This window comes from Bombina bombina, chromosome 1, assembly GCF_027579735.1.
Source record: "Bombina bombina isolate aBomBom1 chromosome 1, aBomBom1.pri, whole genome shotgun sequence".
Lineage (NCBI taxonomy): Eukaryota > Metazoa > Chordata > Amphibia > Anura > Bombinatoridae > Bombina > Bombina bombina.
The window spans coordinates 447,049,597-447,074,706 of NC_069499.1; the positions used below are offsets into that span (position 1 = coordinate 447,049,597).

Here is a 25,110-nt window from a genome sequence, read left to right on the forward strand (position 1 = left end):
GATTTTGCATGATTTCTGTTCATGCCAGCAAGCTTTTGAACATTGGGCCCTCAGTAACTTAAAGGAACATTATGCTAAATCTTAGGGGGGCGATTGTGATCCTCCCATCTGTCCCCAGGTATAATCCCAGGGCCCATTTTGTAGGCATCATAGCGCTCTAGCACCCAGTATTTGCTGCAACTTCTAGTTATAGATCAGATGATCTGTTAGCAATCACTTATATTTTATGGATGAGTTCTATTGCTATATGAAGCACTTTACATATAGCTTTTATATCTCTTCAACCTTATTTAGCCTCAATATTATTAAATAAAATATTTAGCATATATAGTAAGGTGTTGTTCTGTTCCACTCCAGATGAGGATACAGCTGCATGCATATGGTCCAATCACTGGAATAGAATGACTATTCCAGGAGTGCAATTTTACCTTTGTATTTAACCCTTATGAAGCTGTTAAACACATAGTTGAAGAAGGGTATTTGCTTAAAAATAGAATTTTGTAATAAGATGTCACATTAAATATAATTTGCAATCATATGTTAAGAAATTCATTACATATCATTCATAATTAAAACCAAAGGCTGCATTTTTTATCAAATTAAATTCTTTTTTTTTCTGGGTGGGTTTTCCACTAATTACCAGTGCACAAGTTTAAACATTTTTAAATTTCTTATTAATGTCTGTTTTTTTTCCAGTAGAAAGTGTAATTCTAAAGACTCAACGTTTACTATAAAGGTAAATAGATGCTAAAATTATTTTACTTTTGTATTAATATTCGTAAACTTATAAGAAGAATGCTGTGCATCGTGCTCGCATGTAAAAGCATAATATTTTGTTCTACTGACTGTGATGCAGTATGGCAACAAAATGATGCACAGATCATAGGTACATAAAATCACCAGCCTACACATACAGAATTTCAGGATCATCACCTTTTAGTGTCTTTCCCTTTTTTGTCTTGTGTAATTTTGTGGCGCTATTATACCATGATTATAGTTATGCTTTGTCCACTTCTACTCTGGGGAATGAGATCTCTTGAACTTGCTGTATGGCACTAGAAGCAGAATTCTCATATAATAGACCTATGCACATACTGTATCTAAAAGGGAAAAAAAAATATCTTAAAAACAAAACTTATTTCTTAAGTAAACATACAAAATTGTATTGTCCATAATTTGCTAACAAATGTTATTTTAGTAACTCTAACTAAATTGTTGAAGACATCATATTAGAACATGAGTTTAATTTCATTCCAAATTGGAATACATTTGAATGAAAGTAGTAAATGAAGGGAATTCTACTCTTTCCTTGATACTAATAATAATAATTAATAATATGTATTTGTAAAGCAGTTAAACTTGTTAAAATATTTTGTTGGCATGGCAGTGGTAATAGCTGTTAAAAGGAAAACTAACAGGAAGTGAAACCAACACCTAGATATCTTATTGCTCACTGGGATAGCTATCACAGAAAAAACTTGGTTCTACACAGGAGTTTAAAAACAAAGCATTGGAACACATTTGCTCTTACAGGGACATGCTTTAGCATAAAATACATGTTCTAAATTATTAGGGCATGATCTTTTTGCATTATTGATCCTAGTTTGTATTGTTTGTAGTGGTTAAACACATAGATTACATTCGTAACCAGTAAAGACTACAGTTTCCGTACAGAAAACCTCCAGTGATTAATTGATTTAAGTGAGAACCAATTTTGGTTGGCTCCCTCATCGTTTTCTGCTTGGGCACTGCAGTGCATTAGAGCATGTCATACAATGTGGTTGTGTGTGTCCAAAAAAAACTTTCATGTTTCAAATAGGGCATTTAATTTTAAACAACTTCCCAGTTTACTTTTATCACCAATTTTGCTTTGTTCTCTTGGCATTCTTAGTTGAAAGCTAAACGTAGGAGGTTCATATGCTAATTTCTTAGACCTTGAAGGCTGCCTCTAATCTAAATTCATTTTGATCATTTTTCACCTCTAGAGGGCATTAGTCCACGTGTTTCATATAGATAACATTGAGCTCATGCATGTGAATTTACCATGGAGACAGCTCTGATTGGCTAAAATGCAAGGGCGCGATCAAATATACGGCGCAGGTTTCGGCGCAAGCGTGGAAACCTGCTTCGCCCGTAATTCACCTCGCACATCGGGGTATTACATATAGGGTGCCGGCATTTCCTAAGTGCCGTAAGTCGGATAAACTAGCGATGTCCAGAAATGAGCGTAAGTACAAATTTCTGGAGTCGCCAGTGACTTACGGCACTTTAGAAACTGCCGGCGCCTAAGAAAAGTAAAGAAAATTTTAAATCTCCCGTAACTGTCTAACACGCCTCCAAAAAATAAGCCCGACACCTATACCCCTATATCCGCAATCCTCCCCTCTCAGTACTACTAATAAATGTATTAACCCCTAAACCGCCATAGCCCACAACGCAATAAACCTATTCTAGTAGTAACCCCTAAACCGCCATTGCCCACATAGCCTATTAAATGTATTAACCCCTATCCTGCCCCCCCACACCGCCGCCACTATAATAAAGTTATTAACCCCTAAACCTAAGTCTAACCCTAACACCCCCATAACTTAAATATTATTTAAATCTAAATATATTTACTATTATTAACTAAATTATTTCTATTTAAAACAAAATACTTACCTCTAAAATAAACCCTAAGATAGCTACAATATAATTAATAATTACATTGTAGCTATTTTAGGATTTATTTTTATTTTACAGGCAAGTTTGTATTTATTTTAACTAGGTACAATAGTTATTTAATAGTTATTAACTATTTAATAACTACCTAGTTAAAATAAGTACAAATGTACCTGTAAAATAAATCCTAACCTAAGTTACAATTACACCTAACACTACAATATCAATAAATAAATTAAATTAATTAACTACAATTAGCTAAAATTAAATACAATTAAATTAAATAAACTAAAGTACCAAAACCCCCCCACTAAATTACTGAAAAGAAAAAAGAAAAAGAAGTTTAAACTAATTACACCTAATCTAAGCCCCCTAATAAAATAAAAAAGCCCCCCAAAATAATAAAATTCCCTACCCTATACTAAATTACAAATATTCCTTAAAAGGGCTTTTTGCGGGACATTGCCCCAAAGTAATCAGCTCTTTTACCTGTAAAAAAAGAAATACAACCCCCCCAACATTAAAACCGACCACCCACACACCCAACCCTACTCTAAAACCCACCCATTTCCCCCTTAATAAAACCTAACACGGCCGACGACTGAATGAAGGTTCCTTTAAGTGACGTCATCCAAGATGGTGTCCCTTGAATTCCGATTGGCTGATAGAATCCTATCAGCCAATCGGAATTAAGGTAGGAAAAATCCTATTGGCTGATCCAATCAGCCAATCGGATTGAGCTCGCATTCTATTGGCTGATTGGAACAGTTAATAGAATGCGAGCTCAATCCGATTGGCTGATTGGATCAGCCAATACGATTTCTTCTACAAGATACGACGAGTCCACGGATTTCATCCTTACTTGTGGGATATTAATCTCCTGCTAACAGGAAGTGGCAAAGATCACCACAGCAGAGCTGTATATATAGCTCCTCCCTTCCCTCCACCCCCAGTCATTCTCTTTGCCTGTGTTAGTAATAGGAAGAGGTAAAGTGAGGTGTTAGTTTTAGATTCTTCAATCAAGAAGTTTTTTATTTTAAATGGTACCGGTGAGTACTATTTTTCTCAGGGAGCTTTGAAGATGAAGATTTCTGTCCTGAGGTGGATGATCTTAGCAGTTGTAACTAAGATCCACGTTGGTTCCCACAGAGTTCTGAAGATAGTGCAAGAGAAATCTTCAATGTGGAAAACGGTTTCATGCTACAAGCAGCATTGAGGTATGTTCAGTCTTTTATTTCTGAGGAAACTTGGTATATCAGAATTGGCTGACATTTTTCCCTGCAAGGGAAGGGGTAAGCAGTAGACCTGTACATAAAGGGTGTTACTGAAAATCCTGTGTTTATATTTGTATTTGGGCTGGAAACAATAATCAATAGGACACTGGGAGAGGCAGCTTGACGTTTTTTATTTGATTACATAGCAAATAATCATTATGGCTGCAGTGTTACAGTAATGTTTTTAGGGGACCACATGGCTTATTTTGCAAACCGCTTCCCATGCGGTTATACAGTCTGATATGATCGACGTCCATGATGGGCCGGTCCTATTTTCGCTTGCTAGGACGCGCAGTGTACTCTGACTGAGAAAGCAGCAGGCATTAGCTCCGGTGGGGCCTACACTTGTGTTCTGTTCACCGGATCATTGTTGAGTCATTTTGCAGTATCCTTGTGGCAGGTAGGCGCAACAGCAGAGCTGTGGCGAGGTGCAGGGGTAATTTTTTTCAATAAAATATATTTTCTCTTGTTAAGTGTGTTCAGTCCACGGGTCATCCATTACTTATGGGATATATTCTCCTTCCCAACAGGAAGTTGCAAGAGGATCACCCAAGCAGAGCTGCTATATAGCTCCACCCCTCACATGTCATATCCAGTCATTCTCTTGCAAGTCTCAACAAAGGAGGTTGTGAGAGGAGACAGGAGTAACATTCTTCAATCAATTATTATTTTAAAATAGCACCGGAGTGTGCTGTTTGTTCTCTCAGGCAGTATTTAGAAGAAGAATCTGCCTGCGTTTTTTCTGTGATCTTAGCAGACGTAACTAAGATCCACTGGCTGTTCTCGCACATTCTGAGGAGTGGGGTACTTTCAGAGAAGGGAATAGCATGCGGGGTCCCCCGCAAATGAGGTATGTGCAGTAAAATATTTTCTAGGAATGGAATTGACTATGAAAACACTGCTGTTACCCATATGACGTAAGTACAGCCTTTAATGCAGTAGTAGCGACTGGTATCAGGCTGATAAATGTATGCGCAGTTGAGTTATTTTCTAGGGACTAGAATTTAACTTTAAATACTGTTAGTACTGAAATAAATGTATGAGCCTTAACTGCAGTAGAAGCGACTGGTAGCAGGCTTAGTGATAACTTTGCATAACACTGGAAAGTTGTTTTTTTTTTTAAAACGTTTTCTGGCATGTTATTCGTTTTGTGAGGTACTTTGGTGATAAATCTTTTTGGGCATGATTTTTTTCCACATGGCTAACGTATTGCATAGACACCGTTATATCAGGTCTCCCACTGTTGTGATATGAGTGGGAGGGACCTTTTTTTAGCGCCTTGTTGCGCAGTTAAAATTCTAACACAGTCTTCCTGCTTCTTCCTCTTTGATCCAGGACGTCTCCAGAGAGCTCAGGGGTCTTCAAAATTCATTTTTGAGGGAGGTAATCAGTCACAGCAGACCTGTGACAGTGTGTTTGACTGTGAGAAAAGCGTTAAATCTTAAATTGATTATCCGTTTTGGGTATTGAGGGGTTAATCATCCTTTTGCTAATGGGTGCAATCCTCTGCTAATTTCATACATTTACTGTTTAAAATTGGTTGCTATAACCGTATTAGTTCGTTGTTATTTCAACTGTGACAGTTTTTTTGTGTTTTTAAAAGCGCTGCAGCGTTTTTTATATTGCTTGTAAACTTATTGAAAGAAATTTCCAAGCTTGATAGCTTCATTGCTAGTCTGTTTAAACATGTCTGACACAGATGAATCTGCTTGCTCATTATGTTTAAAGGCCAATGTGGAGCCCAATAGAAATATGTGTACCAATTGTATTGATGTTACTTTAAATAAAAGTCTGTCTTTACCGGTAAAGAGATTATCACCAGACAACGAGGGGGAAGTTATGCCGCCTAACTCTCCTCACGTGTCAGTACCTTTGCCTCCCGCTCAGGAGGTGCGTGAGATTGTGGCGCCAAGCACATCAAGGCACTTACAAATCACTTTACAAGATATGGCTAATGTTATGAAAGAAGTATTATCTAATTTACCTGAGTTAAGAGGCAAGTGCGATAGCTCTGGGTTAAGGACAGAGCGCGCTGATGATATGAGGGCCATGTCTGACACTGCGTCACAATTTGCAGAACATGAGGACGGAGAGCTTCATTCTGTGGGTGACGGATCTGATCCAGGGAGACCGGATTCAGACATTTCAAATTTTAAATTTAAGCTAGTAATGAGTATTACTAGGGGAGGTATTAGCGGCTCTGAATGATTGCGACACGGTTGCAATCCCAGAGAAATTATGTAGGCTGGATAACTACTATGCGGTGCCGGTGTGTACTGACGTTTTTCCTATACCTTAAAGGCTTACAGAGATTATTAACAAGGAGTGGGATAAACCCGGTGTGCCTTTTTCCCCTCCTCCGATATTTAGAAAAATGTTCCCAATAGACGCCACCACACGAGACTTATGGCAGACGGTCCCTAAGGTGGAGGGAGCAGTTTCTACTTTAGCCAAGCGTACCACTATTCCGGTGGAGGATAGTTGTGCTTTCTCAGATCCAATGGATAAAAAATTAGAAGGTTACCTTAAGAAAATGTTTGTTCAACAAGGTTTTATATTACAGCCCCTTGCATGCATTGCGCCCGTCACTGCTGCAGCGGCTTTCTGGTTTGAGTCTCTGGAAGAGGCTATTCGCACAGCACCATTGGATGAGACTTTGAACAAGCTTAAAGCCCTTAAGCTAGCTAATGCATTTGTTTTGGATGCCGTTGTGCATTTAACCAAACTAACGGCTAAGAACTTCGGATTCGCCATTCAGGCGCGCAGAGCGCTATGGCTTAAATCCTGGTCAGCAGATGTAACCTCTAAATCTAAATTGCTTAATATTCCTTTCAAAGGGCAAACCTTATTCGGGCCCGGCTTGAAAGAAATTATTGCTGACATTACTGGAGGTAAGGGTCACACCCTTCCTCAGGACAGGGCCAAATCAAAGGCCAAACGGTCTAGTTTTCATGCCTTTCGTAATTTCAAGGCAGGAGCAGCATCAACTTTCTCCGCTCCAAAACAGGAAGGAACTGCTGCTCGTTACAGACAGGGTTGGAAAAGCAACCAGTCCTGGAACAAGGGCAAGCAGGCCAGAAAGCCTACTTCTGCCCCTAAGGCAGCATGAAGAGAGGGCCCCCTATCCGGAAACGGATCTAGTGGGGGGCAGACTTTCTCTCTTCGCCCAGGCTTGGGCAAGAGATGTCCAGGATCCCTGGGCGTTGGAGATTATATCTCAGGGATACCTTCTGGACTTCAAAGCTTCTCCTCCACAAGGGAGATTTCATCTTTCAAGGTTATCAGCAAACCAAATAAAGAAAGAGGCTTTTCTTCACTGTGTACAAGACCTCCTAGTAATGGGGGTGATCCACCCAGTTCCGCGGACGGAACAAGGGCAAGGATTTTACTCAAATCTGTTTGTGGTTCCCAAGAAAGAGGGAACCTTCAGACCAATCTTGGACCTAAAGATCTTAAACAAGTTCCTAAGAGTTCCATCATTCAAAATGGAGACTATTCGAACCATCCTACCCATGATCCAAGAGGGTCAGTATATGACCACAGTGGACTTAAAGGATGCCTACCTTCACATACCGATTCACAAAGATCATTATCGGTACCTAAGGTTTGCCTTTCTAGACAGGCATTACCAGTTTGTAGCTCTTCCCTTCGGGTTAGCTACGGCCCAGAGAATTTTTACAAAGGTTCTGGGCTCGCTTCTGGCGGTACTAAGACCGCGAGGCATAGCGGTGGCTCCGTACTTAGACGACATTCTGATACAAGCGTCAAGTTTCATAGTCTCATACAGAGATAGTTCTAGCATTTCTGAGATCGCATGGGTGGAAAGTGAACATGGAAAAGAGTTCTCTGTTACCACTCACAAGGGTTCCCTTTCTAGGGACTCTTATAGATTCTGTAGAGATGAAGATTTACCTGACGGAGTCCAGGTTATCAAAAATCCTAAATGCTTGCCGTGTCCTTCATTCCATTCCAAGCCCATCAGTAGCTCAGTGCATGGAAGTAATCGGCTTAATGGTCGCGGCAATGGACATAGTGCCATTTGCGCGCCTGCATCTCAGACCGCTGCAATTATGCATGCTGAGTCAGTGGAATGGGGATTACTCAGATCTGTCCCCTTTACTAAATCTGGACCAGGAGACCAGAGATTCTCTTCTCTGGTGGTTGTCTCGGATTCATCTGTCCAAGGGAATGACTTTTCGCAGACCAGATTGGACGATTGTAACAACAGATGCCAGCCTGCTAGGCTGGGGCGCAGTCTGGAATCAGGGATCATGGACTCAGGAGGAGAAACTCCTTCCAATAAACATTCTGGAATTAAGAGCGATATTCAATGCTCTTCTAGCTTGGCCTCAGTTAGCAACACTGAGGTTCATCAGATTTCAGTCGGACAACATCACGACTGTGGCTTACATCAATCATCAAGGGGGAACCAGGAGTTCCCTAGCGATGTTAGAAGTCTCAAAGATAATTCGCTGGGCAGAGTCTCACTCTTGCCATCTGTCAGCGATCTACATCCCAGGCGTGGAGAACTGGGAGGCAGACTTTCTAAGCCGCCAGACCTTTCACCCAGGGGAGTGGGAACTTCACCCGGAGGTATTTGCTCAACTGATTCTTCATTGGGGCGAACCGGAACTGGATCTCATGGCTTCTTGCCAGAACGCCAAGCTTCCTTGTTACGGATCCAGGTCCAGGGACCCGGGAGCGGTGCTGGTAGATGCACTAGCAGCCCCTTGGATTTTCAACATGGCTTATGTGTTCCCACCGTTTCCGTTGCTGCCTCGTCTGATTGCCAGGATCAAACGGGAGAGAGCATTGGTGATTCTGATAGCGCCTGCGTGGCCACGCAGGACCTGGTATGCAGACCTAGTGGACATGTCGTCCTGTCCACCATGGTCTCTGCCTCTGAGGCAGGACCTTCTACTTCAGGGTCCTTTCAACCATCCAAGCCTTAATTTCTCTGAGTGCATGGAGATTGAACGCTTGATTCTATCAAAGCGTGGTTTCTCGGAGTTGGTTATTGATACATTGATACAGGCTCGGAAACCGGTTACCAGAAAAATTTACCATAAGATATGGCGTAAATATTTACATTGGTGTGAATCCAAGAGTTACTCATGGAGTAAGGTTAGGATTCCTAGGATATTGTCTTTTCTACAAGAGGGTTTAGAAAACGGTTTATCCGCTAGTTCGTTAAAGGGACAGATTTCTGCTCTGTCTATTCTTTTACACAAACGTCTGGCAGAGAATCCAGACGTTCAGGCTTTTTTTCAGGCTTTGGCTAGGATTAAGCCTGTGTTTAAAACTGTTGCTCCTCCGTGGAGCTTAAACTTGGTTCTTAAAGTTCTTCAGGGTGTTCCGTTTGAACCCCTTCATTCCATTGATATTAAGCTTTTATCTTGGAAAGTTCTGTTTTTGATGGCTATTTCCTCGGCTCGAAGAGTCTCTGAGTTATCTGCCTTACATTGCGATTCTCCTTATCTGATTTTTCATTCAGACAAGGTAGTTTTGCGTACTAAACCTGGATTTTTACCTAAGGTTGTTTCTAATAGGAATATCAATCAGGAGATTGTTGTTCCATCATTATGTCCTAACCCTTCTTCAAAGAAGGAACGTCTTTTGCATAATCTGGACGTAGTCCGTGCCCTGAAGTTCTACTTACAGGCAACTAAGGATTTTCGGCAAACTTCTTCTCTGTTTGTCGTTTATTCTGGACAGAGGAGAGGTCAAAAGGCTTCGGCCGCCTCTCTCTCTTTTTGGCTTCGTAGCATAATACGTTTAGCATATGAGACTGCTGGACAGCAGCCCCCTGAAAGAATTACAGCTCATTCCACTAGAGCTGTGGCTTCCACCTGGGCCTTTAAGAATGAGGCCTCTGTTGAACAGATTTGCAAGGCTGCAACTTGGTCTTCACTTCATACCTTTTCAAAATTTTACAAATTTGACACTTTTGCTTCTTCGGAGGCTGGTTTTGGGAGAAAGGTTCTACAGGCAGTGGTTCCTTCTGTTTAATGTTCCTGCCTTGTCCCTCCCATCATCCGTGTACTTTAGCTTTGGTATTGGTATCCCATAAGTAATGGATGACCCGTGGACTGAACACACTTAACAAGAGAAAACATAATTTATGCTTACCTGATAAATTTAATTCTCTTGTAGTGTGTTCAGTCCACGACCCGCCCTGTCTTTTTTTGAGGCAGTTCTAAATTTTAATTAAAACTCCAGTCACCACTGCACCCTATAGTTTCTCCTTTCTCGTCTTGTTTCGGTCAAATGACTGGATATGACATGTGAGGGGTGGAGCTATATAGCAGCTCTGCTTGGGTGATCCTCTTGCAACTTCCTGTTGGGAAGGAGAATATATCCCATAAGTAATGGATGACCCGTGGACTGAACACACTACAAGAGAAATAAATTTATCAGGTAAGCATAAATTATGTTATTCATTGTTTATTCTGGAAAACTAAGGGGTCAGAAAGCTACGGCTACCTCTCTTTCTTTTTGGCTGAAGAGTATCATTCGCCTGGCATATGAGACTGCTGGACAGCAGCCTCCTGAAAGAATTACGGCTCATTCTACTAGGGCTGTGGCTTCTACATGGGCCTTTAAAAACAATGCTTCTGTTCAACAGATTTGCAAGGCTGCGACTTGGTCGTCTCTTTATACTTTTGCTTCTTCTGAGGCTGTTTTTGGGAGAAAGGTTCTTCAAGCAGTGGTGCCTTCCGTTTAGGTCTCTGTCTTGTCCCTCCCGTTTCATCCGTGTACTGTAGCTTTGGTATTGTATCCCACAAGCAAGGATGAAATCCGTGGACTCGTATCTTGTAGAAGAAAAGTAAATTTATGCTTACCTGATAAATTTATTTCTTCTACGATACGAGTCCACGGCCCTCCCTGTCTTTTTTCAGACAGATTTTATATATATATATATATATATATATATATTTATTTTTTTTCAACTTCAGTCACCTCTGCACCTTTAGCTTTTCCTTTCTCTTCCTAAGCCTTCGGTCGAATGACTGGGGGTGGAGGGAAGGGAGGAGCTATATATACAGCTCTGCTGTGGTGCTCTTTGTAACGTCCTGTTAGCAGTAGGCTAATATCCCACAAATAAGGATGAAATCCGTGGACTCGTCGTATCGTAGAAGAAATCAATTTATCAGGTAAGCATAAATTTCCTTTTTTCCTACCTTAATTCCGATTGGCTGATAAGATTCTATCAGCCAATCGGAATTCAAGGGACGCCATCTTGGATGACGTCACTTAAAGGAACCTTCATTCAGTCGTCGGCCGTCGGAAGAAGAGGATTCTCCGCGTCGGATGTCTTCAAGATGGACCCACTCCGGAAGGATGAAGATACAAAATGCCGCTTGGATGAAGACTTCTGCCGTCTGGAGGACCTCTTCTGCCCCGATCGGATGAAGACTTCTGCCGTTTGGAGGATCACTTGTGCCCGGCTTCTTGGAGGACTTCGGCCCGGCTGGGTGAAGACGGCTCAAGGTAGGGTTAGTGTTAGGTTTTATTAAGAGGGGATTGGGTGGGTTTTAGAGTAGGGTGGGTGTGTGGATGGTCGGTTTTAATGTTGGGGGGGTTGTATTTCTTTTTTTACAGGTAAAAGAGCTGATTACTTTGGGGCAATGCCCCGCAAAAAGCCCTTTTAAGGGCTATTTGTAATTTAGTATAGGGTAGGGAATTTTATTATTTTGGGGGGCTTTTTTATTTTATTAGGGGGCTTAAATTAGGTGTAATTAGTTTAAACTTCTTGTAATTTTTTTATTTTCAGTAATTTAGTGTTTTTTTTGGTACTTTAGTTTATTTAATTTAATTGTATTTAATTTTAGCTAATTGTAGTTAATTAATTTAATTTATTTAATGATAGTGTAGTGTTAGGTGTAATTGTAACTTAGGTTAGGATTTATTTTACAGGTAAATTTGTACTTATTTTAACTAGGTAGTTATTAAATAGTTAAAATAAATACAAACTTGTCTGTAAAATAAAAATAAAACCTAAAATAGCTACAATGTAATTATTAATTATATTGTAGCTATCTTAGGGTTTATTTTAGAGGTAAGTATTTAGTTTTAAATAGGAATATTTTAGTTAATAATATTAAATATATTTAGATTTCTTTAAATAATATTTAAGTTATGGGGGTGTTAGGGTTAGACTTAGGTTTAGGGGTTAATAACTTTAATATAGTGGCGGCGGTGTGGGGGGCAGGATAGGGGTTAATACATTTAATAGGCTATGTGGGCTATGGCGGTTTAGGGGTTAATACTTGAATAGGTTTATGGCGTTGTGGGCTATGGCGGTTTAGGGGTTAATACACTTTATTAGTTATTGCGGTGGGGGATTGCGGTTGACAGGTAGATAGACATTGCGCATGCGTTAGGTGTTAGTTTATTTTTGCAGGCATTTTAGGGAGTTACGGTGCTCCCATACTCAGCTCAAGGTTTGCTACGGCTGCATTTTATGGCGAGGTGAAAATAGAGTAAGATTTCTTCATTTTCGCCACGTAAGTCCTTGCGCTGGATATTGGATACCGATTTACGACGTGGTCCCATGTTAGCTTATGGGAGTAAAAATTGCGGGCGACGTAAAATATATGTGCCGCATTTATATGCAGCGCTGTATATAGGATACCAAAAACGCTCAAAAACCGGCGTCGCTGGCTTTTGCCGGCGACGCTCTATATGTAATGGAGGCCCAAGTCTGTAAAAACAACTGAAATAAAGGGGCAGTCTGCTGAGGGTTAGATACAAGGTAATTACAGAGGTAAAACGTGTGCAATTATAACTGTGTTGGTTATGCAAAACTGGGGAATTATCTATCTTTTAAAACAGCAAAAATGCTGGTGTTGACTGTTCCTTTAAATAAATATGTTTTTAACATTTGGTAGATATAAGGCAGCGATTCACCCTTTAGTGCAGAGCTCGACAAACCTAAATGAAAACGTCACCTCTTAGCCAAATATTTTTTTAGCCATGGGCTGCTGTAAGAACTAAGAGCAGCGATCGATTGAATCAAATAAAGGAGCTTTCTACATGAAGTGTCTTATACTTCATGAATGAAAGTGCCCTTTATTTATTTCAATAGTAAATCCTAGCGTTTGTAAAACGCTAGGATTAGGATTTACTTTTACTTTAAATTACACGAAAAGGGGGCACAATAAATAATACAATTATGTTGCAAAGTTTGTTTGACTGCACATAATCAACATTTTATATTACATTCTCAAGGTGTTTACATTTCCTTTTAAATGTATCTACTGTATCAATAGTTTTTCTGGGGCATTTGAATCTTAACAATAACTATATCACTTTCTGCTTAACAGATATTTAATGGTTAAGTAATTGCTTTTAAATTACAATTTATACTTTTTGCAGAGCAAAGTTGATGAGAAAAATGAAAAAATACAAATGCTTGCTCCAAAAGGTAATATATTAATCATTGTATAACAAATGATTGTTTAATTGTAACCAATTTAGACACTTATTGTTCCTTTTTTTTTAATACAGTTTATTTTGTATAACACCAGTCAGCAATCACTTTACATGTATATATGTGTGTATAGGCCACTAAAAGATACCGCAACAGTCAGCAAAGTATTAAAAAAATACTTTATAATGAACAGTTTACTAGTAATTAACTGTGGAGTTCTGATAAACATCTACACATCAGGTATAAACTGCAAATTCTCTAGATTCAAATAATCAGACGTTTTTCTTAGAATACTGTAATATTTCCATTATTCTACAGAAATGCAAAACATGGCACTAAATGATTACTTGCTCATTTCACACATTTATCATACCGAGCAGACCGTGTATGCTTCATTTGTTTTTCTTAGTCAGTTGATTGATACTTCAGTCTTACAATGTGAATTTTGTTTTCCACCTTGTTGAGTCATTAGTGCTGTGGTCATTGTTCCTTTGGGATGAAGCGTAATATTGTTCCCATACCACACTTAAGTGATCTTTTACTCACCGTTACCTAATTTCAGCTCATACTTATAGTGAGAAGCTGTGTAATGATCAGCTAGTAGACAGAAAATCATTAGCACCTTACTTGTAGCTTTCTATGCAGTGTATTACTCCTCACTGCATAAGAGCATCTCACAATACTGCAGTTTTGCTTGTGTGTTAACTTATTTATTTTTTTTATTTCAGAAAAGTTGGTAATTGCTCCTGAATGCTCAAATTCACGGTATGAAACATTCTTTTCTATGTAACATTTAGTTTGTAACTTAGGAACTCAGGTAAGTTTTATTTTATATAATCCATATGATGATCGCATACATTCTTTTTGTGATTACAAATAACAAAGCAAATACAGGAGGGATAGCTTTAATAGCAGCTAACAGAGAGGAACAGTGATGTCAAGTTTTCAGGATGCTTTCATCAGGCTGTCATTAGCTGTTAAAGGTGTCAGTCCTAAAGTGGTTTCAAGAGTATTAACCCGGAAATTGTAGCAAGATCCTATGGTCTTTAACTTTATCTAATGGACCATAATATATTATTTCTCTGCTAGTGAGTATTGATGCCCTGTTTGTTTTTAATTCAGGGATGTGGGGTGGAACAGTAATGGAAGTTGTAAATAAAAGTATCATTAGAGGTGGCTGTTGATGAGGTGCATATAATTGTTTCAGTCACACTATGGAAAACTACTGCTTTTTTGGGCTGCTCAGAATCATGTTCATGATATGTCAGAACACATTTTTTTGTAGGGTTTCTTCTATCCTTTTTATTTGAATCTAATTTTTACACGGATAACTTCTTTTTTGAAAAAAAGAAACATTGTTTGCATAGCATTTGCTTATTTGCAGGTTTTCATATGCCTTTATTCAACTTTATTTCCTGTTCAATGGAGCATAACCTGTACTGGACACAATGCAAGGAACAATTGATCTGTTTTTTCCTTTTAAGTCTATCATTAGTGGCAGACTGGAAGGGATATAACATTACCAGCTGGTTAGTTTACCACCTTTCTTCACAGGTTTATTCTAACATAATTTATGGGTAGTTCTCCTTGATGTGTTCTCTTCCTTTAGATGTTACATGGTTTCTTTATTTGTTTAGAAATCATTGCATTATGCCACAGTGTAACGACTGTCTTAGCAATAGAGATACACTGTCATCACCTTCCAGTTCTGCATTCCACCTGATTTAATAGTCATTTTAGTCTAAATACAAGTGAGATTTACTATAAACAAAGGATCACAGTGTGACTTCTTAAAAAGAAAAGTTTACACTCTTAGCAAGTGCAGACATTACCATATCATATCAGGGGTCCATTTTATTTAACACGGTACTTAGCAATTTAAAGTATATATCTAAGATTGTTTTCTGCTACTGCCCAGGAGAAAGGAAATATATTTGAATGCTATTTAATTAAAAACATGGTGATCTTGCAGTAGCTCAGATACATTCACGTGTCCTTAGTAGCCTATTTTTTTCATTGTGTTCGATAAAAACACAAACTTATCTAATACTATACCCACATTTTTATTCAATGAATCAGCTAAATGTAGCCACCAATAAGCAAGCGCTATCCAGGGTACTGGACCTAAAACGGGCTGGCTCCTAAGCTTTAAATTAATGCTTTTCAAGTAAAGATAGCAAGAGAACAAATAAAAATTCATAATAGGAGTAAATTAGAAAGCTTAAAATTGCATGCTCTATCTGAATATTGAAAGGAAAAAAAATGGGTTTAGTATCCCTTTAACCCCTTAATGACACACATTGTGCAGGGTACGTCATACCCAAACTGGTCGTTAAAGACCAACGACGTACCCTGCAAGTCGTTAGGGTTTAAAGCGTCTGGAAGCGATCCTGACCGCTTCAAGCCACTTTCAAGGTATTGCTGTGATGCCTCGATATTGAGGCATCACTGCAATACCTTTTTTGGCACACCGAAGCAGAGAGAGCCACTCTGTGGCCCCCTCTGCATCGGCCAGCGATTGTGCCGATCGTTGGTGAGTTGGAGCCATTGCAGGGAGGCGTGTGGGCGGCCTGTCGCTGGCGAGTTTCCGGTCAGCAGTGCAAAAAATCACTCCCGGGTGCGCGCAGAAGTGCGTGCAGGGGGCGTGTGTGCACGCGAGCCCGCAATCACAATCTTGTTAAAGTCAGGAAGAGGGTGGTGGGAGATGGTGGTTGTAGAAGAGGAGAAGGGGAATAATATTTGGATCTGGGAGGGGGTGGGGACTGGGTATTGAGGGGGGCTGCTACACTACAGAAAAAGTGGGGTTTATGTTTAAAAACCCCAAATTTGTTTGCAAAGTGGGTACTGGCAGACAGCTGCCAATACCCAAAATAGTGGCAAAAAGTTAGTGGGGGGAGGGTTAGAGAGCTCTTTGGAGGGGCTCAGGGCTGTTGGGTGGTAAGGGGGGATCCTACACTGCAGAAAATATATAATTTTAAAAATATATATATATATATATATATATATATATATATATATATATATATATATATTTTTATACTGGCAGACTTTCTGCCAGTACTAAAGATGGCAGTGACAATAATTAGGTGGGGGAGGCAAGAGAGCTGTTTGAGAGTGGTCAGGGAGGGATCAATGCGTGGGATGTGTCAGGTGGGAGACTGATCTCTACACTATAGCTAAAATTAACCCTTCAAGTTCCCTACAAGCTACCTAATTAACCTTGTCACTGCTGGGCATAATACAAGTGTGATGCGCAGCTACATTTAGCAGCCTTCTAATTACCAAAAAGCAATGCCAAAGCCATATATGTCTGCTTTTTCTGAACAAATGGGATCCCAGAGAAGCATTTACAACCATTTGTGCCATAATTGCACAAGCTGTTTGTAAATAATTTCAGTGAAAAACCTAAAGTTAGTGAAAAAGTGAAAGTTTTTTTTATTTGATCGCATTTGGCGGTGAAATGGTGGCATGAAATATACCAAAATGGGCCTAGATCAATACTTTGGGTTATATACTACTACACTAAAGTTAAAATTAACCCTACAAGCTACCTAATTAACCCCTTCACTGCTGGGCATAAATACAAGTGTGGCGCACAGCGGCATTTAGCGGCCTTCTTATTACCAAAAAGCAATGCCAAAGCCATATATGTCTGCTATTTCTGAAGAAAGGGGATCCCAGAGAAGCATTTACAACCATTTGTGCCATAGCTGCACAAGCTGTTTGTAAATAATTTCAGTGAGAAACCTAAAGTTAGTGAAAAAGTTAGCGTTTTTTTTTTTAATTTGATCGCATTTGAAATGGTGTCATGAAATATACCAAAATGGGCCTAGATCAATACTTCGGGTTGTCTACTTAAAAAAATTACATACATGTAAAGGGATATTCAGGGATTCCTGACAGATATCAGTGTTACAACGTAACTATCGCTAATTTTGAAAAAAAAAAATGGTTTGGAAATAGCAAAGTGCTACTTGTATTTATTGCACTATAACTTGCAAAGAACATGTAAACATTGGGTATTTCTAAACTCAGGACAAAATTTAGATACTTTTTAGCATGGTTGTTTTTTGGTGGTTGTAGATGTGTAACAGATTTTGGGGGTCAAAGTTAGAAAAAGTGTGTGTTTTTTCCCCCCATTTTTTTCATCATATTTTCTAAAACAAAATTATAGTAAATTATAAGATATGATGAAAATAAGGGTATCTTTAAAAAGTCAATTTAATGGCGAGAAAAACGGTATATAATATGTGTGGGTACAGTAAATGAGTAAGAGGAAAATTACAGCTAAACACCAACATGGCAGAAATGTAAAAATAGCCCTGATCCTTAAGGGTAAGAATTGAAAAATGGCTTTGCTCTTAAGGGGTTAACCAAATATTATGGTGTGGACTCGTTTTGTGATTGCAGGGCCCACACAAATTTATGTCTCAATTTAATGACAGCTGTGTTGCGTTTTTGCAAATTTTTTTTGTATATATGAGTGTCTGTAGTGGCACCTTACCTTGCAATTGCATGATTAGGGTGCGAGTATGGTAAACGCCAGAGTATCTATCTATAATTATTTATTTATTCTGACCCTTTGTATATCAATGTCTTATTTTGTGACTGCAATATACATTTTCTAATTAAAAGTAATCCCAATTTATTTGCTTTACCCCAAATTTGCAAATAAAATGTAAACAAACCTGCCAACTATGGCAGTTCTTAGAGTAATTCGAAATAAATGATGGCTTCAATGTGTGGCAGCTCTTGTTGGCGACCGAAGAATTAAATGAACATTAAACATTTTGTGAAATAACAATCTGCACATCAATCTGCTTCTGAGCTTGTTCCTAGATCAACATTGGGGTTGTGGAAGTGTTACTGATGTTACAGTAAAGTCAGATCCATAATATTTTTTTAATTAAACATATGGCAAAGTTATGTATAATGTTATGCTGATGTCAAGGTCGGCACTTTTTAAACTTCGGTTCTATGTCCCCGTAAATCTTTTTTTATTTATTCGTTTTTTAGCACTGGTGAATAGCAGTTATAGTCTTAAAACTGATTTAGTGAGTCCTGGAAATGTGGATTAAGAAATAGCAAGTTCATAACTGGTTTCCTTTTTTCTTCTTCTTAGAGTCAACATTCCATCTAAGGGTCTTACTGAAAATGGAGCACCAAAAAAGCTGCAAGCCAGTATTATACCAAGTAAATCATTGCCAGCAAACAAAGGTAGTTATTGTCCGATAAAACAAATGTTAAAGCAAATTATTTTCTTTGTTGTATATAATAGATAGTATTTTAAAATGTGCTGCATTTATGTCTGTCAGTTTGTTTTCTAAAAATTGAATGATTGATTGATTGTTTTTATGTTTGTGGAAACCTATCCCGTTCACTAATATAGCTGTGGGAGTTGTTCTCATCTAGTGAGCAATATATCCCATGGACACATTATTTGAATTTTAAAACTAATAGGAAGAGGGTGTTTGTCCAGAAACAGCTCACTTTGGCCAAATGATCAAACACTTGGCGGCATGTAATGCAGGTGTACCTACTTCACATCCACAACTAAACAACTCCCAAGCTAGCATTTGCCCTCTAAAAGTATTTGAGAGACCTCACAGTAGCGACAAGACTTCTTAGATAATCTCACCAGATCAGAGAGCTTAAAGGGACAGTATACTATAACATTGTTTTTCCATTAATGTGTTTCCAATTACTTTTTTTAACAGCTGCAGAGTATAAAATATGATATTTGCTTTTTAAGGTTTATTTGTGTATATAAAGAAGCTAATTTTGTGTTTTGAAGCCACAACCTAATAAAATGGGTTGAGCTTGTAGGTATAATCAGATCTCATTTCTTTATCACTTTTTGTACATATACATGCTTCTTAATCTTATAGCTGTCCATAAACTAATCACCAATACTTTGGAGAGAACAATGGAAAATTTACATTGTATTACCGTATCTCTTCTGTACCCCACTGGAAGTGTAATTTCTTCTACTGGCTGTGTTTGCACAGCTTGTCTTAAGGCCCCAAAACTTTCAGAATGGGTGGGGATACCACAGGCTAAATAAACTATTTTAAATGCCAATATAAGGGTAATGGAAATACCTGTAATCAATTTAATACACTCCAGCAGGTAAAGTGGATATTTGGGAAGAAATTAAAGGGGATAAATTGTTTTTGAGTAAACTGTCCCTTTAAGAGTATCTCACCCTAAGTCTCAATGATCTGTCTCACATTCTAGCTTACTTGTTTAAAGAGTTTAAAAAGTTTTATAAATATTGCAGAAATACTGAACAGTCACATTTAATTCCTTGGATTACTTTGAGAGTTGCATAGTGTAAGTGATAGGAGACTGACTTTGTGCTCAGTGTAACCAGCTTGTTAGTTATAAGCTTATTTTACGCTCTCTTAGCAACTAACACTAATGCTTTTAGATCAATAGATATTGTATAGGGTTGTGATTAGTTTTGAAACTGCATAGTGTATAAATGTTATTTTCAAGTAGCTACACTTTATCATCAGTTTAAACATGCTAAAGATACCTTGTGAAACTATTCTTGCATGTTTAAACAAGATAAGCACAATATCTATTGGACAGAGATGACCAAACGTTTGGTATATGGATGGACAGTTGCTAATGGCTGTTTTATATGGCTGATCACAAATGGAAGATTTGGCTGGGGTATGCATTACGTTATACTCAAACTAGAATTCCAACATGTTGCAAGATTATTGCAGTTTGGGTGCTGTGCCCTACTGTCCTTTCCACAGCTTTCTTCTTCCTAGAAATGTCCTGCTTCCTGCAGATAAATCCTGGACTATCCCAAACAACAGCCTAAAGCCCAACCAGACTCTGCCCAATGTTTTCTCAATCATGCCCACTGGACACCAGCAAATTCACCCCTACCTGGAATACATTTACTCACTGCTTTCCTCACTTTGCCTAAGCCTCCCAGTTTCAGAAGGTAGCATGCAATTGTTGGCAGGTATGTCACACTTGTGCTAAAGACATTGCCTAACAGTAAAATGATATTATCACATTTGCAGTTAAACTTATATTGCAAATGAGTTATTATTTATTAATTTAGTGGCATATACTTATTAAAATTGTTCACAATTTAGTAAAAGTAAACATGCTTAAATTCTTAATGAGAACAGTGGAACTGCTTGCTAAATTACAGATGTCTGCTTGGTTGTGCTGAGGACCACACAAAATCTCTTGGCAAGCCAGATTTGGCCCCCAGGCTGTAGTTTGGGTAGCCCTGCTCTAGGAAAGCAATAAGGAAAATATTACATTTTGAAAAATAAAGAGTTTACTGTGCTCCACGGTGTGTGTGTTTGTAAGATAGATATATAGATATATAATATATATATATATATGTATGTATATGTGTGTGCGTGTGTGTGTAAGATAGATATATAGATATATAATATATATATATGTATGTATATGTGTATGCATGTGTGTGTGTGTAAGATAGATATATAATATATATATGTGTATGTATATGTGTGTGTGTGTGTGTGTAAGATAGATATATAGATATATAATATATATATATATATGTATATATATATATGTATGTGTGTGTGTGTGTGTGTGTTTTTAAGATAAATATATAGATATATAATATATATATGTATGTATATGTGTGTGTGTGTAAGATAGATATATAGATATATAATATATATATATATATATATATATATATATATATATATATATATATATATATATATATATATATATATATATATATATATATATATATATATATGTGTGTATGTATATGTGTGTGTGTGTAAAATCTTGCCCTGCCTCTATCAATAACTACTGCTCAGTCTTTCTACTTGAACAGCTAATCTGTAACCGTATTTTGGACTTTCTTTCTTCACTCTTCCTACACAAAGCTGCACAATCTGGCTTTTGTGAAACAAGGTCAAATTGATTGCACAAACAAATGTTTAAAGTGGATAGTATCCGGCAAAAAAAAAAAAAGTCTAGTAGTTAACCTCTTTAGGCCACAGACTAAAGTGAAATATCTTCGTGTATGGGTTTCAAAGTATAACAATTTAATCATACATATAACTATCAAAAATTACAACGAACAAGATACATCAAACAAGGTTAAAACATGAATTGATACAATTCGATATACTGTTAAAAGTGACACTATTACAAGAAATACGAAATTCAAAATTTAGATTCAAAGTGCTTTGTAATCACATATGAGATATAGTTCGTAGACAGGGATGGCCGTTCGACCAGATGGTTATATCCAAGTCCAAACAATCGCTTTAGGACTGTATTCCCTCAGAGACCATGGTCCGGTTACATGAGATAGTGTTGTCCGGCTCAGCAAATGTCCTGTATCGACTGTATTACACTCGAATATTGTGTCGGCAGTCTGGAACCAGCTTTCAGGATGTATAACAAAGTAGAGACTTGCCGGCAGGTTTTTAAAACACAAAAAACAGACCTCAGATTGGGCTTAATTCAGCCGTTGCCACGCCATATGCGAGCTGATTCAAACAGGTGTGCTTCACTACGGAAGCGTTTAGATCTGAGCGATGCGTTTCAAATTTCTTTTTCAAGCACCAATTTTTTAATAGCTATATGTATGATTAAATTGTTATACTTTTAACCCATACACATAGATATTTCACCTTAGTGTGTGGCCTAAAGAGGTTAACTACTAGACTTTTTAACTTTTTTTTTTTTTTTTTGCCTGATACTATCCACCTTAAGCATTCATTTGCGCAATCAATCTCGCCCTGTTTTTTTTTTTTTTTTAAATATATTTGTTTTTTTATTTAGTTCAATCTTTTTATTTATATCAAATTTCACAGTACAGTAAAAATTGCAATACATCAATATATCAATACATCAATAACATCAATAACAGGACTTCAGCATGACGCAGAGTTATCTCATATATAGCCTAACAGTCGGTGATTCCATGACACTTTTATAGAACATACATGCAAAACATACACGTAAAAGGGGGGCATATGACTACTTCCCTTTTCCAGTGATAACGAGTCTCATATGTATGCAGATTTCAACATGATAAGACTTCTTCCTCCCACCTGGTCTGTGAAAACCTATATAACAATCTATAAACTCCGTATTAAAATCGAAAGGTCTGTATCCATAATACTTTGTATAGGTGATTACTACTGTGTTGTCATCCTTTATTCATATATTTTGTTCCCAGCAACCTAAATCATGTTAAACATCCCTAGGGGTACATTTGTGCCCTCAACTGTCAAGGGGTGTCATCTCCCACTACTGTACTAGCGCCAAACTTTAAATCCCTTTCTAACTAGTTCCATGCTAAGCTCTTCTATTGTATAAGCCCAGGGTATCCATATGGGGAGGATCACCTCTGTCTAGGGCATTGGCATGATTCCCAAAAGAACATAATTTCTGCATAGAAATCCAGTTTACCTGTAGTGTAATAAAAATACCTCTCCAGTGACAGGTTTGTTTCCATTTGTGATCTCCACATCTGAAGAGTGGGAGTAACTTCAGATTTCCATAGTCTGGGAAGTACTTGTTTGGCGCTACAGATAGCTAACTGAAGGAGGGATGAGTAGTGTTTAAATGGGAGTTTAGGTAAGACATGGAACAGGTACACTAAGGGGTCTAGGGGAAGATCGTGATTCAGTATCCTGCTCATCTCCTGGTTTACCTCTGTCCAGAACTTCTGAACCTTGGGGCATTCCCACCAGATATGGTAAGGCGTGCCCTCTCCTGAGCATTTCCTCCAGCATCTATCCGATGCTTCTGGGAAAATATATTTTAGTCTATGGGGGGTGAGGTACCAGCGAAGTAGAAATTTATAGTTAGTTTCTAATAATGCTGCTGAGTGTGCGCATTTGCTGGTCTGCATAAATATGGTGTACCATTCGTCTTCCGAGAGTGTATAAGGGAGTTCTTTATGCCAAGAAAGTATAGTCGAGGTTTGTTTGAAGTCAGAGGGTGTGATTAATAATTGGTATAAGGTGGAAATAGCATGTGGTGGTGGCGAATCAAGGGTGCATAATCTTTCTAATGGAGAGCGTTCTCTAGTGGTCAGGTATCTAAGTTTGTGGGTGTGCACAAAGTGCTTAAGTTGCAAATATCCGAACCAGTTAGTGAATTGTGTGATTCCTAGGTCTGATAATTGCTGTCTAGGCATCAGTTTGTCTGAGTCCAGTATTGTATATAGAGGAAGAAATCTATCCAAGCAGCCCTGTACGCTAGGTGTAACCGACATTCCGCTTATAAAGTCAGGGTTGGCAAGGACTGTCGTCAAGGGAGAGGGGACTGTAGAAAGATGTGGAAACGAGGTTAGAACCTTAGACCACACATAGAACGTCTCCCCAATTATAGGGTACGTTTTTGTTATGGCCTGCTGGTGTCCTTTAGGTTGCCAGCAGTATACCCCGAGTTGTGCCTGATTAGTCAGGTCGTGTTCCAATGTCAACCATATTTTGTCGTGTACTGAGGGAAGTGTGCACCAGTCTACTATTCTACGTAAAAAGACAGCTGTTCGGTATCCCCTCAGATCTGGTACACCTAGACCTCCATATTTTTTTGATAGAAAAAGAGTGGACCTAGCTATTCTGGGAGGTCTCTTCCTCCAGATGTATGAGTTCATCACTGATTGCAATTTGTTAAGGTAAGTTTCAGATAATGGTATAGGGAGTTCTTTGAAATACATATAGGATCTTAGGGAGGATAGTCATTTTAGCTACCCCTATCCTACCCAACCAGGAAATATTTTTGTTTAGCCACCTCGATGTGTCTTTGGTAATAATTGCTAAGAGTGGTTCATAATTCAGTTCCTGTAACTGCTGTGTACTATTTGCTAGGTTAATACCCAAGTATTTCAGTGAGGACTTCTGTATTGAGTATGGCACCTGTGTACTGAGTGTGTGGATCTCCGCTTCGGTTAGATTAATGGGGAGTAATTCGGATTTATTTTTGTTAACTAGATAATTAGAACACACGCCAAATTCTTCCAGGGTGCTCTGCACCGCAGAGAGAGATGAGGTCGGGTGAGTCAAAGTCAATAGTAGGTCGTCGGCATAAAGTGCTAATTTATGGTGGGTATTGTTTATGGGAAGTCCCGTGATGGCAAGATTATCGCGTAGCTTAGCAGCTAGTACTTCCATTGAAAGTACGAATAACAGGGGTGATAAAGGGCATCCTTTTCTGGTGCCATTTAATATACAAATCTCACCCTGTTTTACATTTATTTATCTAAGGTTTTTTGGGAGAACCTTTGTATCTTGATTGCTTGCGTGGTTAATCTTCTGCGCTGGTCAATAACCTTTTTAATTTTTTAGATACAATCTGGTTTTTGACCACAACACTGTGTCAAAACTACACTCACTGAAGTGGCAAACAACTTGCTTAATGCCAGTAGTCAATTTTCTTTCCAACCTTTCTGCTACTTTCTATAATGTTGTCCACCCTAGCCTTTCATGGCACTGTCATGGCTTGAATCAGATTTTTATAAATGCCCCTCCAGCATTTCATTTTTTGATACTAACTTTATCACTGTCTGTGTACCACTAGAGTCAGTCCTGTGCCTCCTGTTCTTCATTAAAACTCATAATCTATTAGAGTTGTAGACCCACCTCGATGCTAGTAACACCCATATCTGTATATATCTGTCAACTTATCCCCTCCCTTCAAAATGACTTTGCAGGCTTCAGCATGAACTCTCTTTTTCCAATATCCACGTTATCATCA

At 38.4% G+C, this 25,110-nt stretch overlaps 1 protein-coding gene across 1 annotated transcript in view; it reads left to right on the top strand.

Moving 5' to 3' along the window:
• ERICH2 (glutamate rich 2) overlaps window positions 1–25,110 on the top strand; it is a 207,089-nt gene that overhangs the window by 99,579 nt on the left and 82,400 nt on the right. Inside the window, exons 3-6 of the mRNA XM_053698424.1 lie at window positions 700–736; window positions 13,314–13,362; window positions 14,097–14,133; window positions 18,491–18,585. Of these exons, the coding sequence (XP_053554399.1) occupies window positions 700–736; window positions 13,314–13,362; window positions 14,097–14,133; window positions 18,491–18,585 (218 nt within the window). The remainder of the gene's footprint in view (window positions 1–699; window positions 737–13,313; window positions 13,363–14,096; window positions 14,134–18,490; window positions 18,586–25,110) is intronic.